Raw genomic sequence first — 21582 nt, 5'->3', positions numbered from 1 at the left:
GGAAAAGGTTGTGGTTATTCATCGTGGTGAATAACAAGAAAAGCTAAGTTTTCCGTTTGTCTCACGATGTAGTCACGTGTGATGTAGATCGCGACGTTTCGACTGCATACTGCTAGTCTTCTTCAGGCGATGAGGTCGACTGGTCATGCGTGATCTTATAAAGCATGATGCTCTGCTGTGATTAGTTGTTTTTCAACAGCTCTGATTGCTGTTCACTCGGTGATTTGCTCCCTCGGCAGTCCGCTGTCGCACGGCTCTCCTGTTGTTGTGTTTCTTGATCATGGGCATTCACGCTTCTGGAATTTCTATTCCACTATCCCTGTTGATGTTGTTAGGGTTAAGTCTTATATAAATTGCCTCTTTGACCCTGTGCGTGTAGTAGTAAGGGTCATTATCAATATACTTTACTTCGTTCTAGAGTGGCTTCTGTCCGGTGTTGTAAGCATGTTCTGAAACGGCGGAGGTCTCGGTACGGGCGAGTCGAATGTCTCGATCGTGCTCCTTAATTCTGTCTTGCGTAGGTCTTCCAGTCTCTCCGATGTACACCTTGCCGCATTCACAGGGAATCCTGTAAACTACACCATCTTGTTTAGCCGGGTCGACAGCGTCTTTTGGTCATACTAACTAAGATCTTAGCATAGTCTCCGACTTGAAACAGCGCGTACGCCTTGTTGTTGTAGGCAACGGCGAAGCTGTTCAGATAGACCTTTAACATAAGGTAAAACCACAGTGGCTTTGAACTCGTTGGCAATTTCGGCACGGTTGTTTGGTTTTCCGGTCTTGGTAAGTTTCTGCAAGAAAGAAAAAGGGTAACTATTACAAACCAGAACAGATGACAGATGTTTTTTCTCCTCGTAGATAACGGAGGGTTTTGTTACGAGGCGTTTGGCACGATCGAAAAGGCACTTAACAATACCGCGTTTCACTGATTGAGGGTGGTGTGAATCATACGCTAAGTATTGATCGGTGTGCATGGGCTTCCTGTTTACGCTGGTGGTGAGGCGGCCTTCAGGTTCTCTTAAAACTGCGGTGTCTAGGAGGGCGAGTTTGTTGTCTTTCTCTGTCTCCATGGTGAAGCGGATGGAAGGCTGCTGGTTGTTTAAATGTGGTAAGAAGACGTCTACGTTTTCGCGATCCAGGATGGTAAAGGTATCGTCCACGTAGCGTTTCCAGATCCTAGGCTCGTAGGACGATGTAGTTATCGCCTGTTCTTCGAAATTCTCCATGTAGAGGTTGGCAATGACAGCGGAAACCGGACTCCCCATGGCGGCGCCGTCTTTTTGCTCGTAAATCGATTCGTTATACTGAAAGTATGTGAATCTCAATTCGAAGGTCAAAAGGTCCTAAAGGTCTTTTTTTTTGTGGAGACTTTTCATGCTGCACCATAGACGTTAATGTGCACCAAATTTACTGTAAAAACTGAATATGACATGATTAGGTAATGTATACGAGCAACACCGCTCTTCTAATATGAGAGTGCGATCCCTTAGGATGGGGGAGAGGGATTTGGGGTGTGTGAAAGGTGCTAAAGATGGCTATCGTATGATACAGAGCTTAACAGCCTACCTCTTTTTCATAAATTGCAAAATTATTTTATGACAAAAGGAACCTAAAGTGATTCTAAGTCGCTCGGTTACTGATCAAAAATGAAACCTGAGATCTATAACTCCGATGTATTGCTCCCCGTTTTCGTCCCTGCAATTCTCCTTTTACAGTAAACACAAACGAGCGACGAGGAAAAGGCGATGTCAACAATCACATTGCTGAACATCACCGACTTACGAACCACACTATTGACTTGGACTCTGCGCAATGCCTAACCTACAGCACCAACTACTTTCAACGACTGACTCTGGAAAGTTGGTGTACTAACTTGGAACAGACTCCCCTCAAAAGGTGTCAACCACTACCGGCACCATACAAACGACTCGTCCACGACATTAACATTACATGTTAACCACGCTCCATTTAAACGATTCATTTCTTACTCAAGTAAATTTTCACCCCACTCGTAATAACAGCATTTTGGATTTGGTGCTTACTACTGTTCCAGATCTCATATCTGATATATATTCTTTTCAAGATATTGTGGACTCTGATCATAACTGTGTATCTTTCAAGGTTCATTTTGCTCCTACCACTTCAAGGCCTGTGTCCAAAGAAGTCTTTAATTACAAAAAGGTCAACTTCAAAGAGCTCAGGGAAACACTCTCATTTGTTCCTTGGCATGTTGCCATGTTGGATGATAATTTGGATAATACTGTTTCAAACTGGGAAGATTTATTCTGGGCGGCGGTAAATGACTTTATTCCCAGGCGAACAGTCCCTGTGAAGCGAAGTCCACCATGGATTGATGCCGATGTGAAAACTTTGTGCCGAAAGAAGGATGTGGCGAGCTGCAAAGCACTCAGAACAAAATATCAATTACATATTAATAAATTCAAGTCGTTAAGAAGGGATGTAAAGAAACTTATTCGCACTAAGTACAATGCCTATATAAAAAAGTTGGCTGATAATGTTGCAACTGATCCCAAGAAATTTTGGAATTTCTACAGCTGTAAAACCAAGGCTCACAAGCTTCCTCCTGCCATTAAGAGAGACATAACTGATCCTGTTCCTGCCACTAATCCTATAGATAGAGCCAATTTATTCAATGACTATTTCCATTCAGTATTCAATCTCAAGGATGACCTGCCACCTCCACCTGGATGTCATGCAATATTTCCTGTCAGCGAGTGCCTATCCAATATTACCATGTCTGAATCTGAGATCTTAACAACTCTTCAGTCTCTTAACCCTTCTAAAAGTTCTGGTCCTGATGGTATCCCCTCACGGCTCTTAAAGGAACTGGCTCCTGAAATCAGTAGTTCGATCACCTGTATATTTAACAAGTCCCTATATGAAGGGTCTTTCCCAAGTAAGTGGAAAGATTGCAATCTTACGCCTGTTTTCAAAGCTGATCAAAAACACATCGTCTCCAACTATCGTGGAATTGCTTTACTACCGATACTATCTAAAGTCCTTGAGAGACATGTCCACACAAGATTGTATCATCATGCCTCGGATTTTTTAAACGTTAATCAGCATGGATTTAGGCAGCACCGATCATGTGTTACACAGCTTCTTCAATTTGTGCACTCTACTGCAAAATCCCTCGATACTGGCATACAGACAGATATCATATACCTCGACATGGCTAAAGCATTCGATAAAGTTCCTCACGAGAAATTGCTTTATAAGCTGGAGATGGTTGGTGTAAGGGGTCAACTCCTTGCTTGGTTTAGAAGTTATTTGACCAACAGGCGTCACAGAACTCTCATCGAGGGGTGTGCTTCTGACTGGAGATATGTTCCATCTGGCGTCCCTCAGGGCTCAATTATCAGTCCTCTTCTTTTCCTTATTTCTATTAATGATATTACTGTTAACATCGATGCTAATACAAATATAGCCCTTTATGCAGACGATGCAAAATGCTTTAGAGAATTGCTAAGCTTAGATGATCATGACGCTCTTCAAAAAGACCTCTATTCAATTGAAGACTGGAGTGACCTCTGGGGTATGTCCTTTAATGGTTCTAAATGTAAACATCTTAGTATATCCAAAAAAAAGAGCCTACCAATTCATCCTATCAACTTGGTAACAATATCATCGCGACGACACTGTGTGAAAAGGATCTAGGAATTCTTGTTAACAATAAATTGTCCTGGCATGATCATATTGTTAACAAAGTCAACACAGCTAATAAGGTTTTGCGTCTAATAAGAAGATCTTGTGGGTCGTGTGTCATTGCTGATGTAATTAAAAAGCTGTATGTCCACCTCGTTAGACCACATCTTGATTACGCCTCTCAAGTGTGGTCTCCTCATCAAGCTTATTTAAGTGATATGGTAGAGGCTGTACAACGTCGGGCGACTAAGCTCATGGTCGGGAATAGGATTACTTACAAAGCGTCAGTCACCACTACCGACAACAGTCTTTCTCAAGACTACACTCACCCGGACGATAAAACTACACTATTCATCGCCCAGAATTCAGCGACATACCCGGGACTTTCATTGAGACGCTGGCGCTAAATTTAAATGCTAATTAGAAAATGATTGTCAAACAATAAAGGAAAAGGGCTGAAAATGTCTAGGAAGGCTTACGTTCTCTTCGTTTACGGATAAACTACTTTTCAAATGCTACTTTTACCATATGGCTTTTAAAGAAGAAAGTTCAATTGAATAGTGTATCATTCTCACTTTGTTCTTGCGCTTTCAGAAGAGGTCGCAAATTTGCCTTGAAAATTGACTATGTTAGCATCCTGCTTGTATGAGAAGTCGATCTCAGCGCACTTTCAGGCGTAATTTATGTTCACTCAATTGCTAGATTTCTCTTTTACCATATGGTTATTTTTATTTGACATTCTAGAAAGCGTCATAGAAATTTTCAAGGGATTCCAAACTTTGGAAGTAGTCGCAAAACGCGAATTTCGAAAACGTTTGCTAAGCATCGTAGTGTTCTATCCAAATTTGTCCTTTGGAGACCCCCACGAGAATACAAGTGACCTATTTTAAACTTCCCGCGAGAATATCAAGGTATGTTAAGCTCCGCCTCCGCAAACAATCGCGCACACGCCGCCTAATTAGTATTGAAATTGAGGTGGTAACTAGACAATGCTTAAAAAACTGTAAAAGCTTTTTTAAGATATGATCGCTGAGATCACTGCAGAAATATTCAGCAATCGTTACTATCATATGGAAACCACACTCCTATTACTGTCGCAAGATAGACTCTAGTTCTATCTCGACGATCGTCGCACTCACAAGCCGGTTGTCGGAAGCATCGCTCATATTTTTCTCTACCGATTGAAGCGATTTTAACGAAGTAGATTCTTCATGATACTTTTTTTCTAAATTTTTCTTTTTTCTATTTTCTATTTTCATGATACATATATGTTATTTACCGAGGTCTTGAAAATACTGCCCGAGGCCGTAGGCCGAGGGCAGCATTTTCAAGACCGAGGTCACAGTTTTTCACCATACGGACCTCCCAGCCGGTAAATAACATATTAATTGTTTTTAAACTTGACGAAATTCTTTCCGAAAGAACCCGAATGATTTATGGACGTAAATTCGGCAAGATCTTCCATAAACTGAACAATTTTTGAGTGGGTAAATGGTAGTTAAAATAGAGGTGATGCAAATTTAAGAGAGATGCCTCAGCGAAACATTTTCATTTCCGTAACCATAAAGGTGATTTAAAAGGCTTCGAAACAAACTTTGAAACATTATTTTTACAAGTATCTGTCACAATCTGACACCTGTCAATTAGAGAGCGCGCAAGAAAAAAAAAAGCGTAGGAACATTTGAAAACCAACAGAACTAGTTTGGCAAGGACTGTCACAACAATGTCTTCTTTAAAATCGGTTAATGATCTAACGGAAAGTATTATTTACTCTCATCGACCATTCATTCATGTACGAAGATTTACCTCTGTTCATTAAGTAAACGGCGAGGAAAGTAATTGTGAGTAAATTCAATTTTTTTATTTTGAAGTTGTGAGAGTTTGCTCGTTTGTTTGCTGTAATGGCGTGTTTAACTCTGATCTTTCCTTCACAAAAACTAAATTCGAACGGCACACTCCAACGAGACACAAGGGAATGTAATGCGGCCTTTTCTCAAAAAATTCCTTTAATTTCTGTTGTGCAATTTAAGGTACAAATGTCCAAATTGAACGGAATTGGAAAGACTCACCAGGAGCGTATATTTGTTGTAGAACTTAAATTAAAACTTCGCTCGCTCTTTCACTATGAACAAATTGCTCGAGAAAATTCAGATATTAAATGAATGAAAGTTCCATCGTTCAGTTTAACTGTAACCAAATACCTCACGTTTCAACTTTCTGGGTACTTTTTGTGAACGATTAAAATTAATTGCAGACGGTTTTTAGGCCGCTTGTCAACCAACGTAATGACACTATTGTTTATACAAATTCATTCTGAAACCAATATTTTTCTGTCAACCAAAGTGATTTGATAGAGAGAAAAGAGAGGATTCATAAGTTATTTATCGGCTTGAGGTAGTGACCGACGTGTTTGCTTAAAAATACTGCCCAGCCGGAAAACGAGGTATATTTATGAAAAATGACAACGAAAGTTGGGATGTACTCGGCGACTCACGAAAGCGTTACCGTGGCCCGTGAGCAGAGATAGGAAAATACTGACCGGGTAAAGAACCAATCAGATTGCAAGATTCGTTAGCGTGCCCTCTAAAAAAACAATAATAATTTTTATAATTCCGATAACGTTTTGACCAACGGGAGTCTGTCAGTCCATATAAGAATTCGCTGCAAACGAATTTGCTAAACGCTTTGTTAAGAGCGTGGCTATATATATGTTATTTGCCGGCTGGGAGGTCCGTATGGTGAAAAACTGTGACCGAGGTCTTGAAAATACTGCCCGAGGCCGTAGGCCGAGGGCAGCATTTTCAAGACCGAGGTCACAGTTTTTCACCATACGGACCTCCCAGCCGGCAAATAACATATTTATTGTTTTTAAACCTGACGAAATTCTTTCCGAAAGAACCCGAATGACTTATGGCCGTAAATACGGCAAGATCTTCCATAAACTGAACAATTTTTGAGTGAGTAAATGGTAGTTAAAATAGAAGTGATGCAAATTTAAGAGAGATGCCTCAGCGAAACATTTTCATTTCCGTAACGATAAAGGTGATTTAAAAGGCTTCGAAACAAACTTTGAAACATTATTTTTACAAGTATCTGTCACAATCTGACACCTGTCAATTAGAGAGCGCACAAGAAAAAAAAAATCGTAGGAACATTTGAAAACCAACAGAACTAGTTTGGCAAGGACTGTCACGACAATGTTTTCTTAAAAATCAGTTAATGATCTAACGGAAAGTATTATTTACTCTCATCGACCACTCATTCATGTACGAAGATTTACCTCTGTTCATTAAGTATACGGCCAGGAAAGTAATTGTGAGTAAATTCAATTTTTTATTTTGAAGTTGTGAGTTTGCTCGTTTGTTTGCTGTAATGGCGTGTTTAACTCTGATCTTTCCTTAACAAAAACTAAATTCGAACGGCACACTCCAACGAGACACAAGGGAATTTAATGCAGCCTTTTCTCAATTCCTCCAATTTCTGTTGTGCAATTTAAGGTACAAATGTCCAAATTGAACGGAATTGGAAAGACTCACCAGGAGCGTATATTTGTTGTAGAACTTAAAAAAAACTTCGCTCGCTTTTTTTTTACTATGAACAAATTGCTCGAGAAAATTCAGATATTAAATGAATGAAAGTTCCATCGTTCAGTTTAACTGTAACCAAATACCTCACGTTTCAACTTTCTGGGTACTTTTTGTGAACGATTAAAATTAATTGCAGACGGTTTTTAGGCCGCTTGTCAACCAACGTAATGACACTATTGTTTATACAAATTCATTCTGAAACCAATATTATTCTGTCAACCAAAGTGATTTGATAAAGAGAAAAGGGGAGATTCATAAGTTATTTATCGGCTTGAGGTAGTGACCGACGTGTTTGCTTAAAAATACTGCCCAGCTGGAAAACGAGGTATATTTATGAAGAATGACAACGAAAGTTGGGATGTACTCGGCGACTCACGAAAGCGTTACCGTGGCCCGTGGGCAGAGATAGGAAAATACTGACCGGGTAAAGAACCAATCAGATTGCAAGATTCGTTACCGTGCCCTCTAAAGAAACAATAATGTTAATTATTGCTATTGTTCACTTTATGTCACCTTGGGATTTACTTTACGCATCCAACCGTTTGATTGACAGCAGCTGAAATCTGCAAGGAGACTCATGTATTCCCAAAGCTTTACCTGCTGACCAATCACAACCGACTAGTTCAGGATATGCAAATTATTATGCTGCCCGCTGATTAAATGGGCACTGCAAGTACATGTCGCGAAAGACAATAGCATTCTTGGCGATGTACAATTTTCCTTTCGATCACCAGCACACATTGTGTTGCAGGTGTCTAATGCTTTTGTGAATTCTTTTTTTTATATATCTTCGTATTCAATGTAGCGAAATGTAGTATTTGTAGTTTTACTGAAGCTCGCCTGTCCTTGTTTTCTGTTCCACAAAACTGTCTTTAACGAATGCGCTATTTCAGTCCGAGGCAAATTCACCATGAAAATATGACCCAAATACATTTTACGAAAATGAATACACGGATTTATTCAAAGCGCACAAACTTTATTACCAAGTACGGCTCAAGGAAGCGAGGTATGGGAAAATACGGACCAAGTAAATACCAATCAGAACGCTCGGATTTACCTCAGGACTACCTTGCCATATGATATTCCAGTATAGTGGTACCAATATATGATATGCGTTATTGACCAAACTTGTTCGGCCAAGATGACTGGATATTGGCCGAGTTCTTTTTTTTTCGCGTTTTTACGGACTGGGACGAAGTCGTGGTCCATAAAAACGCTTGACTGAACAAGCTTGTTCAATAAAGGATGGAAGAAAGGTTTCGCTCTGTTAAAAATCAATGAATAACTTGTTTAGTTCGAGAGCCGGGAAAAAACAAGCCAACTGCGTTTGTAATACAGTATAATACCCACAAGAGTTGTTATATTTTCTTTGGTTTGTCTGTATTCTGCCGCTTTTTGCGACTTTGTGGCCGACATTGTCCAAGAATTACAAATTTTGTAAGTTTGCTTCACGCAATTTTTTTCTTTCACGCGATCAACGCGGCCAATCCCCAACGGGCAAGATAGACCCATCTTGCCCGCTCGGCTAGCCAATCAGAAGACAGGATTCGCTTCATGCTGTCTACGGGCGCAGCTGGCGATGGGATAAATGTCAAAATAGAAATTCTCTAGTTTCTCTTTGAATAGATAGGCTGCCTAGCTTGAGATATTCAACAATAGTGCGAGACTTTGGAAGAGCAAAAGAAATTAGGAAGCCAGTCTAGTATTGTAGGCATAAATACTCTTGACAGGAGTGAGAAAGCGGGAGAAAACGGAGGTAAGGAAGTGTTTATGGAATTTGTATGTAGAATCTGATAAAGAAAAAATTGGACATGATCAAAAAATTTCATGATTTTTAAAGATGTAAAGAAAGGGCTGGTATGTTTAAAGAATGAGGAGAAAGTAATAATACGAATTACACGTTTTTGAAGAACAAATACGGGATGGAGATTGACCCCACGATATTAAAGAAAAAAATGAAAGAGAATGTACCGGAGCGTAGTATAAATCGACGATGGTATTGATATTCACATGATATCTGGTTTGAAAGATGAATCAAATAGAATCATTCCACGGACTCTTCACCTTTAAACTCGTCCTCATTAAAAATTAAAACACGTGTACTGATTCCACTGATAAGACTTGACACTTCCGGTTCAAATTTCCCACCCACCCAAGCAAGGTTCAAACTCCCCTCCCCGGTAAGACCCTTTTTGGAAAATGCCCCTGAGTTACCCGGGAAGGATGTTGAAGCTTCGATCGGTCTACAAGTCCAAACGTCTACAATAACAAGCGAGAGCTCTGAATGTAAAACTTTTTTTATTATTTAATATGACTTTTAATACGAATAAGAAGGAATAAAGAATTACTCCTTAGCCTGTTTTCTTAACGTATGAGGTGGACAAAAACGTACATTTCCTGTTCAATAACATCTCTTAAGTGCTATCGACTCGCAAATCAAATTAAGTTATTTTTTTAAAATTAATCTATTGGGATACTGGAATATTAAATAACTGTCGTGAAGACTAGAAACTTGTTTCTAGTCTTCCTCGGTTAACCTTTTTTGTTTACATTTGACGGCTGTCTTCAACATGGTTGAGTTGCGGGTTGGATGCGGTTGATCTGTACTTCGAGAGACTTATTGGACGTTGCTAAGCAGACGATTCTCGCCAAGGTAGAGTAATTGATTTACCAAATAATTTTTACCTCTATTCCTGAAACTACCCGCGAGGAAATTGTGTCTTTAGAACCAAATTGTTAAACCTCGTAGCTTAGTGCTTAGGTCAGCACTTCCCGTTTGTGGGAAACAGGTTCATATTTTCGAATCCATTGGGAATTGTAATACTTGATATGTATCTATTCACCAGTTTTTGAGGTTCACCCCGTTATTTGTTTCCATATTGCTGAATTTGGCTGGATTTTCTTGGTTGGATATAAGCATGTTAGAGTAAATATTTTCTCAGTTTCCTAGAACTTGAGACGCCGTACGGAAAACATGCTCATCATCAGACAAATTTCCGGAAAATTTTCAGGCTTTGATGGGCAACGAACAACTGACTTTGGATGCCAGAATCGATGGAAAATTTATGATATTCGGACATAATAATCAAAACATAAAACAGTTTGGATTTCGATCCTCAAATAATACAGTTATAGTTTTATATTTCCCGTGAGATTTAATTGAATGTTTATCTTGTGGAAGATGTTATCGATCCTCCTTTAATAGCGCGTAAGTTTAATGTGGATTCTCTCCATATGAAAGCTGATCACGCTGCCTCACAACAGATGATATTTGTTACTGCTAACTTCAACTTGCATACTTAGCTTTGAGAATTTCAGCATGAATGTTGTGTACAAACAATATTTTATCGAAGAGATAAGCTTTCCTGGAATCAGAAACAATTGAACATGCACTGAACAAGAAACCTTTGCAACACTTTTCCTCTTATTGCACAATGCTGCATTGCTTGCCAAAAAGAGTGATTGTTGTAAGTTTATTCTCAAAAGGGATATTTACCATCAAATGAGCAATTGTATTAAGAGCAGGATTCTGAATGTCTATGGTCTGTTGTCTGATTGCCTACTTTTTTGAAAGGCAGAAATTGTCAAAAATTTTGCAATTCCCAATTTTTGGCGGCGGTTGCATGAAACTAGTATCCTTTGACCAAAACTTCATTGATTGACACATATGTAAATCACAAACCCATCTCTCTCTATTAAAAGATAAAGAAAGATTATTGCTTATCATCGAATGATCAACTTTGCAGCTCTTGGGTTTTTAAGGAATTTTTGCATTTCTTTCTCACCAAAACAACATACCATTAGTGTTTTTTATATTGATGGTACATTATCAGGCTTAGGGTTAGGGTTAGGGTCAGCTATGCAGCTAGTATTAGCTTTTAGATGTAGAAGGCAAAAACTTTACTTAAATAGAGCTCGCTTTTGAAACTGTCCTTGGTCAAGGACTCCACATCCAGAGGAGTCATGGTTCGACATTGAGACCATGTATCGTACTTTGCTTTCTGTTTTTCCTGCCAATCTTTTTGGTTGCAGCTTGCACCACTTGTGCTGGCTTCCATAATTCCAATGGAAGGAAAAGTACTGTTGAAGTCAATTGTTCACTAAATTTGCACCTGTTGCTTAGCTTAGGATACAAGTTAGACAATTGAATAAAAATATTGCTTGAATTTCTTGTTTCCCTCAAACAGAGGATCAGATGGATAAGGGAAAAAATTGTGTCCTGCCATGGCGTGTTATAAACTACACTAGTAGACCACAGTGTATTGTCATCCTATGTTTTGCATAGGATGACAGCTAAATGGTTAAAAAAAATAAGATTGTTTGATTAGCCAAAATTTGGAAGCCTCCAAGGCAGGACATGACTCTTTTGAACATTGGAAAAACTTTAGCGATTCGCAAAAATGTGCCAAGTTTTTAAAATTGGGGATTGCACTTATCTTATATTACTTGTTGACAGATTTTTTAGCTTAAACAAACCAAATAAGCTGTAGTGTGATGTGGTCCTATATTTAATAAGAAAAGAGTGTGATCTTCAGAGAGCACCATGTTTTTTTCGGTCAATGATGAACATTGCCATTTAATAACAATAGCGGAAGATATATTGTTGCTTATGTTCAATGTACTGGACTCTGGGTCCAGAGGTCTGGGTTCAAGAACTGCCTGAGTCAATGTGTTTTGTTCTTGGGCAGGACACTCTACTCTCCCCGTGCCTCTCTCCATCCAGGAGTATAAATGGGTACTGGTGAATTGTTAGGGAAGCCTGATGAAATGCTGGTGGGTGGAGGGGAGAGCCTTGTGATGGACTGGCATCTCATCCAGGGGGGAGTTATAATTATCCTAGTTGCTTTTTGCTAAGGAAACAGGGACAAGCTCCTGCTGGGGGGGGGGGGGGGGCACTAGGCTCAAGTACAGCCTTTTTTTGCTACCAAAAACAGTACCTCTGATCTCATAGGGTACTTCAAAACTTTTCTGAAATTTTGTGGGATGTTAGAGGCAAACCTTGTGGGGAAAAACATGGAAACTTGTTTTCATCATGGCCATGGTAATTTATTTCTCTTCTCAGAAGAGTAAATAAAAAACCAAAAATGCTTGGAATTACAGTATTGCTTGTGTATATGTTAACTGTGCAGACAAATTTCATATGCTCAGATGCATATATGCAATTTTTCTGTGTGCACAGTTAAAAAAAATGTGCAACTCTTGTGCCTTTGTTATTAAGTGCTATAAGTATTGCAAAACTGGTAAATATCTGATTGACATGTATATATGGCTCAGAGCCAGAAAGGACCCCTTCTTGTTATTTTGACAAATGAAAGCTGTTTTATTAGTGTGATCTAGCTCTCAGGAGAAGTTTTTGGATTAGAAATAAACTTTAATGCATGGAAAGACTCTAATTAAAATGAACAGTAGCATGTTTTCTTTTATGGAAAATCTAAACAGATATAATGAGTCTTTAGAAGAACAGTGCATTTTCTTGAGATTTGTACATTACTGTGTTGGTTTTACAGAATTGTGTGTGTTCCCCCTGCCCCATTTGACTTTTAACCCTTAACACTCTTAAAGACATTGGTATTCATATTCTCCACACTGTTCTCTTTACACTGATTCCTTATGATACTGACAAGGAGAATTTGTTCGACGATCAGGAACTTTTTAAATTGATGATCATTTCCTTTATTCTTGTGACCTCTACATTTGATTCATGAGTGATACTGTGAGGAGAAATTAGAAGCCAATCACTCTTAGGGGTAGAAGGGTTAAAATGGAAGACACATCACACTTGTTTTATAAATTTGTCAGGTGATAATAAATTCAATGTTAAATATGTGGAATGACATTTTGGCTCTGGGAAGTTCAAATAATGATTTTTGTGTCTATATTTCTTTTCAGAAGACATGTCCTCATGGCCTCTGCCACTCCACCAAATCCTTCTACCAAAGGAACCTCTAACTATGCCCAGCTGTGTCGCCTTCTTGTTGAAATTGGATCACATGTGCTAAGGGAGATCTTTGACAGGGTATGTCCACCAGAAAACCTTCACGGAGCTCTGACTAATCCCACAAACCATGCCAAATTACAAACACTTCGAAAGAAGAGAGTCCTGAGTACCTCACAGTGGTGCAAACTGTATCCTGTTGTCAAATCATCAGTTTCCTCAGGGAACTTTGACAGCTCCCTACTGCTATTTCTTCTAAGGAATATCTTTGGTTTGACTCTCCCTGCCTCTGGCTGGAATAACCTTCCTCTGGTAACAGACACCACTCCAGCAGCTGACATCACTTGCATCAAGATCCTCAGAGACAGAGTTTACAGCCATGTTACCAGTGGTTCAGTTGATGATCCAACTTTCATTTCCTACTGGAATGACATCAGAGACACCTTTCAGCGTATTGCAGGGGCACGCTATCAGGATGTTATCAATGATCTTAAAACTGATTGTATGGATGCTGATATTGCAAAGGAGTACAAGGAGCTTTTCAGAGAGTGGTTGAAGGATGAAGACTGCGTCACAGACAAATCACATGAAGATGAAATGGTAAAAAAGACCAGAAAGGAAGTTGACCTGGAGGGTTCCATTGAGATGCATAAAGAAAATTCAGGGAAGGAATGTTTGTGTGCTTTACTTTTGTTGATTTTGATTTGAACACTTTCACTTTTGTGTTAATAATGTTAGAAATAGTGGATTGTGAAATAAAAGGAATTACTTCCAAAATTTTTGTAATATAGGTACAATGTATATTTGTAAGAAAAGTTTTTTTTTATATATTTTTTCTTGATGATGTGAATGAATATTATTCTTTAAAAAAATTCATAACTGAGATATAATTTTGTACGGAAGATGATAGATATGAATCCTGATTATTTGAGTAAAAGATGAATTACTCGGTGAATAACACAACCATGTATACTTGCAGAAAAAAGGGGAGCACTCAAAGGTGTATTTTTTCCTTCAAGTATGCATTGTTTAATCAGTTAGTGTGAACTTGAAATGTTTTATGCAGGGTCAAGCACATTGACTTAATTGTTATTCATAACTGGTATTCTTTTCTTTGTCTTTACTGTCTTTTGATTTTCATTTGGATCAGCCACTATTAGTTTTAATAAATGAATGGAAACAAAAAAAAAAAGAAAAACTACCTTCTTCTTTTCCAGAGACAGTCATGATGCTAGGGGAAAATACATTGGCACAGATTAGCAATGCAAGCCCACCAGAGCTCAATGTTACACTTCCATTGATGAGTGATCTTCCTGAAACCTCATTTGCTTGGAGCAATGTTGAACTTCCTGTTGATATTCTTTTATTAACAGTGGAGGACTGTGAGTTCTTAAGTTGCTTTGCTTACCTGAAGGAACCCTTTAAGAGTTACCACATCAGTACTGGCTATGTCTACTTTGGGTGCATGGGTGATGATCAAGGAAAGAAAATGAAAATTGCATTGATGAGGTGCTCCAAAGGTCCTGATGTTCCTGGGGGTTCTTTGTCTGTTTCAAAAGATGCCATCTTACTACTGAGACCCAAGGCTATATTTTCTGTTGGTGCCTGCAGTGGTTTGAACAGCAAAAAGGTCAAGTTAGGAGATGTGGTTGTATCAGCAAAGCTGATAACAGCTGCACACAAAACTCCTCCCAGCAGAGATATTGGTAACCTGATCAAACACGTGGCTGATGGGTGGAAAGCACCTTTACAAAATGCTGATGAATACAATGCCAAAGTGCACTGTGATGGAGTGGTTGTGAGTATCTCAGAGGCAAACAGAGATATGATTAGGAAACATCCTGAAGCAATTGCAGTTGAAATGGGAGGTGGAGGTGAGAATCATAATAATTAATTCACACAATTGATAAGCCAAGAATTTTTGCACATGTGGCAAGTGTTTTTAAAAAAACTGCTTTGGTATTGTCTCTGCTGGTACAAGAATTAAATAGCATATACCATATAGCGTGCCACGTACATTTGCAGGAATTATATTATTGTGTATTTTAAGTGATTTGATGTTTGGCTGGGGTGGGAAGATTTTCTCACAGGTGAAGGTGACTGAGACTTCTTCTGGATAACTATATTGAATGTGCTCCATCAGGATGTCATGAATTTTTTTTAAATTTGTCACATGAAAAATGTAGAAAGTGTTTTGTTAAATAGTTTGAGAGCTGAGGAAAGGTATCACAGTCCCTGTTAAACCTGAAACTCCCATGAGTGACCATGAAAGAATTTCTCCTTACAGTATCAATATGATAACAAGCTGACAAGTAATGGGAAAAGGAAAAAGTATGAATTAGGAGATTATTGGTTGATCCAAAACTAAATTCTCCTAACCAGCAGCAGACATAGGAATTTTATGACATACATTATACCCTTTAATACCTAGAAGTGATTAACATGTAACTTCTCCCTATAATATCCATACATTATCCAGCAAACAGGTAGTGAGAACACTGAAACTCATCAGGTACAAGATATTACCTTGATCAAACATCAAATTTTTGTAACCAATTTACAAGGAAATGTGTAGCAGGTAGAAGGGAGAGTTGAAAATAAGATCTTGGGAGTTTAAGGGTTAAAGAGAATTACTAAAGAGATCTTAGGTGTGAAAGGGATAACTCTTACTGAAAAAAGTTGGTCTTTTGAGAAATGTTGAAAGTTACATTTTAAACAAAGTGAAGCCTGAAGAATAATTTTACAGTCTCAGTGTATGATTTTTTTTTTTAATTACTGGTTGAAAAAAAATTAGGTTTGAGTACCATGCAACTAATGTCTTTCTGAAATGTGTATGTTTACAAACAGCTTGAGTGTGAATCTTTGCGAGCTAATTGATTGAACAGTTATTTTAAGGGTGCTAAGAAAAGAAGCTAAATATACAGGTAACAGACATGAGTTTTTTTTTCTTTTGTAGGAGTGTATGCAGCGGCCCATGATTTTAAGACAGAATGGGTGGTAGTCAAGGGCATCAAAGACTTTGCAGATAAAACGCAGTCTTCAAGTAGGAAATGGAAAGAAATTGCCTGTGTGATGGCAGCATCTGTTGTGGCCAACATTTTGAATGATCCAGTCATATTTCAAGATTGGCCTCACTTTAATGCAGGTATTGCTTCCTGTCTCAATCTTGTCTTTTTACAAGGATAGGTCTGACTTAGATCTAAGTTCCCACAGCATATTCTTTTATGGATTATAAATCAAGATGATTTATTTAGTGATTGTTCACAAATAGGAAATTAAGTTATCCTTATTTTGAGTTAACATTCCAGTAGCTTAAACAAGGCCTCTTTACCCTTTAACTCCCAAGATCTTGTTAACAATTCTCCTTACTGTCTGCCAAATGATTCTCATTATGTTAGTTTGGAGAATGTGGTATCAGATCAACTAGTAATCCCATAATTATTATTTTTCTTTATTCTAATCACTTGTCTGCATGATATTGTATAGATATAGTAAGGAGAAATTCTGTCTTGGTCACTCATGGGAGTGGTGGGAGAAAAAAACTTGTAGTTTAACTGAGTGATATAATGATGAATAACAATTCACTCCATGAGCCTGGTGAACTGGCCTGTATTCTATATAGTTAGCTTGGTTTATGTAACACCACCAAAATATGGAGAATTCAGAGGCTAATGACATCTGCCAAAGTTATTTGAAGTGATCTGGTATATGTTCTTGGGCTAATAAGCAACAAATCAAATTGTTTTAAACTAAAAAAATTGATTTGTCCAATACTGCATGTGCGATTGTATTTTGATGTTGAAACTATTGGAATGGATGGGGAAGTGATAAATGCCAGCACACATGTTAATGGTATTTTTTTTTAACCTTTTATGGAACCTGACATGTTATTAGTTTGAGATGAATAAATCAGATTTCAAGTAAATTTCTTGAGTAAATTGGTTTAAAGAGACAACATTAATTTTTTTGTTTATTATTTCATTTAGGTGCCAATGAATTATCCTCTCAAGGTAAGTCCAACATGTTTTGATGAGTGTAATAATAGTGAACATGTGAATGATAATGATAAACAGTGAACTTATATGCCACTATTTTAACTCTCATAATCAGATACTATAATCAAATGTTGATCCAGGATTTTTTTCGAGAGAAGGGGGTCAATTTTTGTTTAGAAAACACAGACTTTTTTTTTACTCTTAAACCACAATAGGCCAAGACTTATATCTAGAAAAGTAATTGTTAAGTGCTTCATATTGGATAGTAATATGTGATCCTGTTGTTTCAAGAATTAGGGTGTCAGACAGGTGGATCTGATGGGGGTGGGGCCGGGACCTCTTGGAGGGGGGAGCCTTCCTCCCCAAACCACCACCGATTTTTAACTATTATAGCGTCCATGAGTTGGGGCTCTGATGTCCAATACTGGAATTGTTTCTTCGGTCAGAAACTAGACTTTGAAATTTACATTCAAGACTAAGCTTCTAAGGTTTAGAACTATTTGTGGTACTAATGTGCCTTTAGTTTGTTATGCTTTTTTCATCAATAAGAGTAAGACCAATGTAGCCTAAGATGTTTTTCTTCAAAGCTTGTGTTAATTGACCTGCCCTCAAAACAGTTAAACCCTGTGGAGTAACAGTGAAAGTACCAATAAACTGCTATCCTCGCGGTCATGTTATTTATTAAGTATGTTCCTTTTTTATATTTTAGCCGTAAGTGCCTACTCTTCAGCTCTAAAGACTTCCATCATAGGCCAAACGGAGTTCCAACCCAAACTGCTCGCCTCTCGCACGATTTCCAACGCGAAAACAGACGAAATATTCACGAATCTTCTCATACAACATGGAAGAAAAGCCCTGATTAAGAATGACGAGACATATTATTCAAGGAGAAAAGTGCTTGAGTACTATGGAAAAGTCAGCGGCACTCCAGTCAAACACTGCAGTGAAATATTTCTTGGCATAACTGATGATCAGGAAAGTGCTAATTCTATTCTTGTCGTTGGAAAAGCAGGGATTGGGAAATCCCTGTTTTGCCAGAAGGTGATTCGCGATTGGGCGAACAACAAATTACTTCAAGCACTAGAAAGCAGTGAATTTCCCCATTTAAAGTTTGTGTATTTGCTCACTTTCCGTCAATTGAATTTGCTTGAAAATAACTATGTGACATTAAGAGAAATCTTAAATTGTTCTTCGGTACTGGATGACAAATGTAACATTGATGACTCAACATTTGAGTACATTGTAAATCATCCCAGGGAAGTAATGATAATTCTCGACGGCTATGATGAGTATTCTCAGAAAACCAACATCGCTGGAAACTCGGAAGGACGGCATCCCAATAACGCTAGATGTAAAATGCCGGTGGCCGCATTGTGTTCAAAACTCATCAATGGAAAAATCTTGAAAGGGGCTATCGTCATGATTACCTCGCGTCCTGATGAATCGGACGAGATGGGAGGAATCCGTTTTAAACGATATGTGGAAATTGCAGGATTTTCGTCGGAACAAGTCAAAGAATACGTTGAGAAATACTTCGAGAAAAACGAAAATATGAAGAACGCTGTTTTTAAACATGTCATGAACAATGAGAACCTTGTGAGTTTTGCTCATATTCCTATGCTCTGTTATCTGTTGTGCTTTGAGATGGAGTATACCCTAACCGAATCAGAAAATCCTGATGACCTTCCTGTCTCAACAACCGACGTTTACACCAAACTTATTGAAATATTTGAACTTAAGCACTACGCCGAGTCAGAATACAGACAGAAAGAAATTCCTGAGCAATTCAAGGCCCCTCCTATCATCAAGAACACTTTAGATAAATTATCAAAGCTAGCGGCTAAACTATTGGTTGAAAGAAAGCCAACTTTTGATGAAAGGGAGATGGAAGGTGATTTTGAAGCGGAAGAAGTCAACAAACTGAAAGGTAGTGGTCTTCTTTACTGTGGTCAGCCTTTCAGGACTGCACTGATTACAACCACGAAGCACTTTAGCTTCACACATCTAACCGTCCAAGAATTCTTGGCTGCTAGTTGGTTTGTTAAGGAAAATTGTGTTCCAGACGAAGAATGCTCTGAAATGGTTTTCCAATTCATGGCTGGTGTGTTGTCAAATGAAGGAAACGAGGAACTGATGGAAAAATTATTAGATTCACCCTTTATGCATCGTAACCTTAAAATGACGTGCCTGAATGAGTATCAAAACAAAGAATTTGCCAAAAAATTCATCAGGAATAATCCGCTAGCGTTTTGTGATTCAGACGGCGTCATGGCTTTTGAGCATTTTTCTGATGTGAACTGCATTGGAGTATCATTTGTGTTGGACATTATTAGTGAACTAAATAAGGAGGAAGCTGGAGAGGCACAACGCAAATGTTCTGATAAGTTCGTCACAGTTCAGAAGTTAGAACTTAGGAGATCACAGGTAACACTGTCTGGAATACAACGAGTCTGTAATTCGCTGAACAATGAACACTGTCTTGCGTCTGAACTGAACTTATCCAACATTTACTTGACTGATGAATGTGTTGATGTTATTAATAGATTAGTGGTAAGGAAGCTAACCACACTAAATCTGGAGTCCAGTAGGATCACTGATACCGGTGTTGCCAGTGTATGTGAAGCTTTACAGGATCCAAGCTGTAAGCTAACCACACTAAATCTGGAGTCTAGTAGGATCACTGATACCGGTGTTGCCAGTCTATGTGAAGCTTTACAGCATCCAAGCTGTAAGCTTACTACACTAAATCTGGAGGTCGAAAAAGTCACTGATAGCGGTGTTGCAAGTCTATGTGAAGCTTTACAGCATCCAAGCTGTAAGCTAACCACACTAAATCTGGGGAATAGTTCTATCACTGATATCGGTGTTGCCAGTCTATGTGAAGCTTTACTGCATCCAAGCTGTAAGCTTACTACACTAAATCTGGAGGTCGAAAAAGTCACTGATAGCGGTGTTGCCAGTCTATGTGAAGCTTTACAGCATCCAAGCTGTAAGCTAACCACACTAATTCTGGGTCGTAGTTATATCAGTGATCGCGGTGTTGCCAGTCTATATAAAGCTTTACAGCATCCAAGCTGTAAGCTAACCACATTAAATCTACCTTCGTTTTTTAGTTCTGAATATCGCGCAGTTCTTAAAGCTATAACTCAGAGACACCGACCAGCTTTAAACCTGTCTTTTGGGGCTCGTCCATTTCTTATATAGTTTCATCAATTTTTAGTAGATTTTTATATTTAAACAAAATAAATAGTTGCAAGTCAAATCTTAATTTTGGGTCAAAGAGACTTACCAGGTAGACGAAGTATTTTTAATCACCAGAGTGAAAAACAACGCTTAATGTAAATAGAACCGCAAATATTTTGTAATAAAGGTTTTTTTTTTACTAGCAACATTGTTTACTGTACTTGGTTTGTGTGTGTAGACCACTCGAGTGGTGACAGGTAAGACTTGGGGTCGGGGGAGGGGTGGAGGGTAATCTTCCGAGAGGCTACTGGGCATCTAAGGAAGCTTTCGGACAAGAACGTTTAGTTAAAGTTTCTCGAGGTAAGAAAAAAGAGGAAAATGTCTTCCCGTTCACCCGATTCTGATTTAATTTTTGATGAAATTACACCCTTCTAAGTACTGCCAAAAAAGAGATGGTTTTCATGTTTTTTTTTTTCAATAAGCAACAATTTTTCGTTTTAACTGTCCGCCATTACACTGTACCGATCATTTCAAAAATTTTTCATCCTCGTTTAAGTTGTTCAGGTTTGTTAAGTTAAGTTCCAGACGGATTACATGTAGAAAGCTGGATCGAGAGATAGATTAGGAGGTTAAATTTCCCACTTGAGAACCCAGCTTATGTAGCATGCACCACTGGTTTTAACCTTTTTGGAGTAAGTTGCCGTGGTGTATCCGAACTCAGATTAGTTCACAGATTGGACATTTAATCTTTGGTTTCACAAATTAATATCTCGAGTCAGCTCTGTTAGTGCCGCTCGACAAAGACGCAAAATGGTGTTGGGAACAGATTAAACGGAAAACTTTATGTTTATTTTTAAATTGAGGTGGTATGTTTGGCGTTTTACAAAAACGGTGAACTTGATACTGAGTAAGTTTGCAATAACGTAAGAAAGCTTTTGATACTCTTCCTTTACGAGAGACTGATTCATAAAGAAAACTCTTTCAAATTCAACCACAAAAACTATTTTCAAACACTCGCAATAGCTTTTGAAAAAAAATGACGGTAGCTTTTGCAGTCATATTCATGGCTCTTATTGAGAGACAGCTACAAACTAGCTAGAAGCCCACAGAAACCATTTCTTTGGAAAAGATACATTGATGACATTTTTTACGCGCGGACCATTCCCGAAACCGAAATCAACAACTTCATTGATTTTGCTAACTCATTCCGCGCCAC

General features: G+C 38.4%; 2 protein-coding genes and 1 pseudogene across 2 annotated transcripts in view; 2 read left to right on the top strand and 1 right to left on the bottom strand.

Annotated features, from left to right (window-relative positions):
* The window catches only part of LOC113685519 (elongation factor G, mitochondrial), a 119543-nt gene that overhangs the window by 20920 nt on the left and 77041 nt on the right, over positions 1-21582 (top strand). The window lies entirely within an intron of this gene.
* On the bottom strand, positions 193-1309 carry LOC149043477 (uncharacterized; annotated as a pseudogene).
* Positions 9497-20572, top strand: LOC149043476 (uncharacterized). The gene is made up of 6 exons (XM_089210293.1): positions 9497-9906; positions 13143-13822; positions 14382-15062; positions 16145-16333; positions 17175-17198; positions 17893-20572. The coding sequence occupies exons 2-6, from the start codon at positions 13156-13158 to the stop codon at positions 20385-20387; spliced, it is 4056 nt and encodes a 1351-aa protein (XP_089066419.1). The 5' UTR covers positions 9497-9906; positions 13143-13155; the 3' UTR covers positions 20388-20572.

The sequence above is a fragment of the Pocillopora damicornis genome, chromosome 6 (genome assembly GCF_964200805.1).
Source record: "Pocillopora damicornis chromosome 6, jaPocDami1.2, whole genome shotgun sequence".
Classification (NCBI taxonomy): domain Eukaryota; kingdom Metazoa; phylum Cnidaria; class Anthozoa; order Scleractinia; family Pocilloporidae; genus Pocillopora; species Pocillopora damicornis.
The sequence above is the reverse complement of the archived record's forward strand: the minus strand, read 5'-3'. Positions and strand labels throughout refer to the sequence as shown.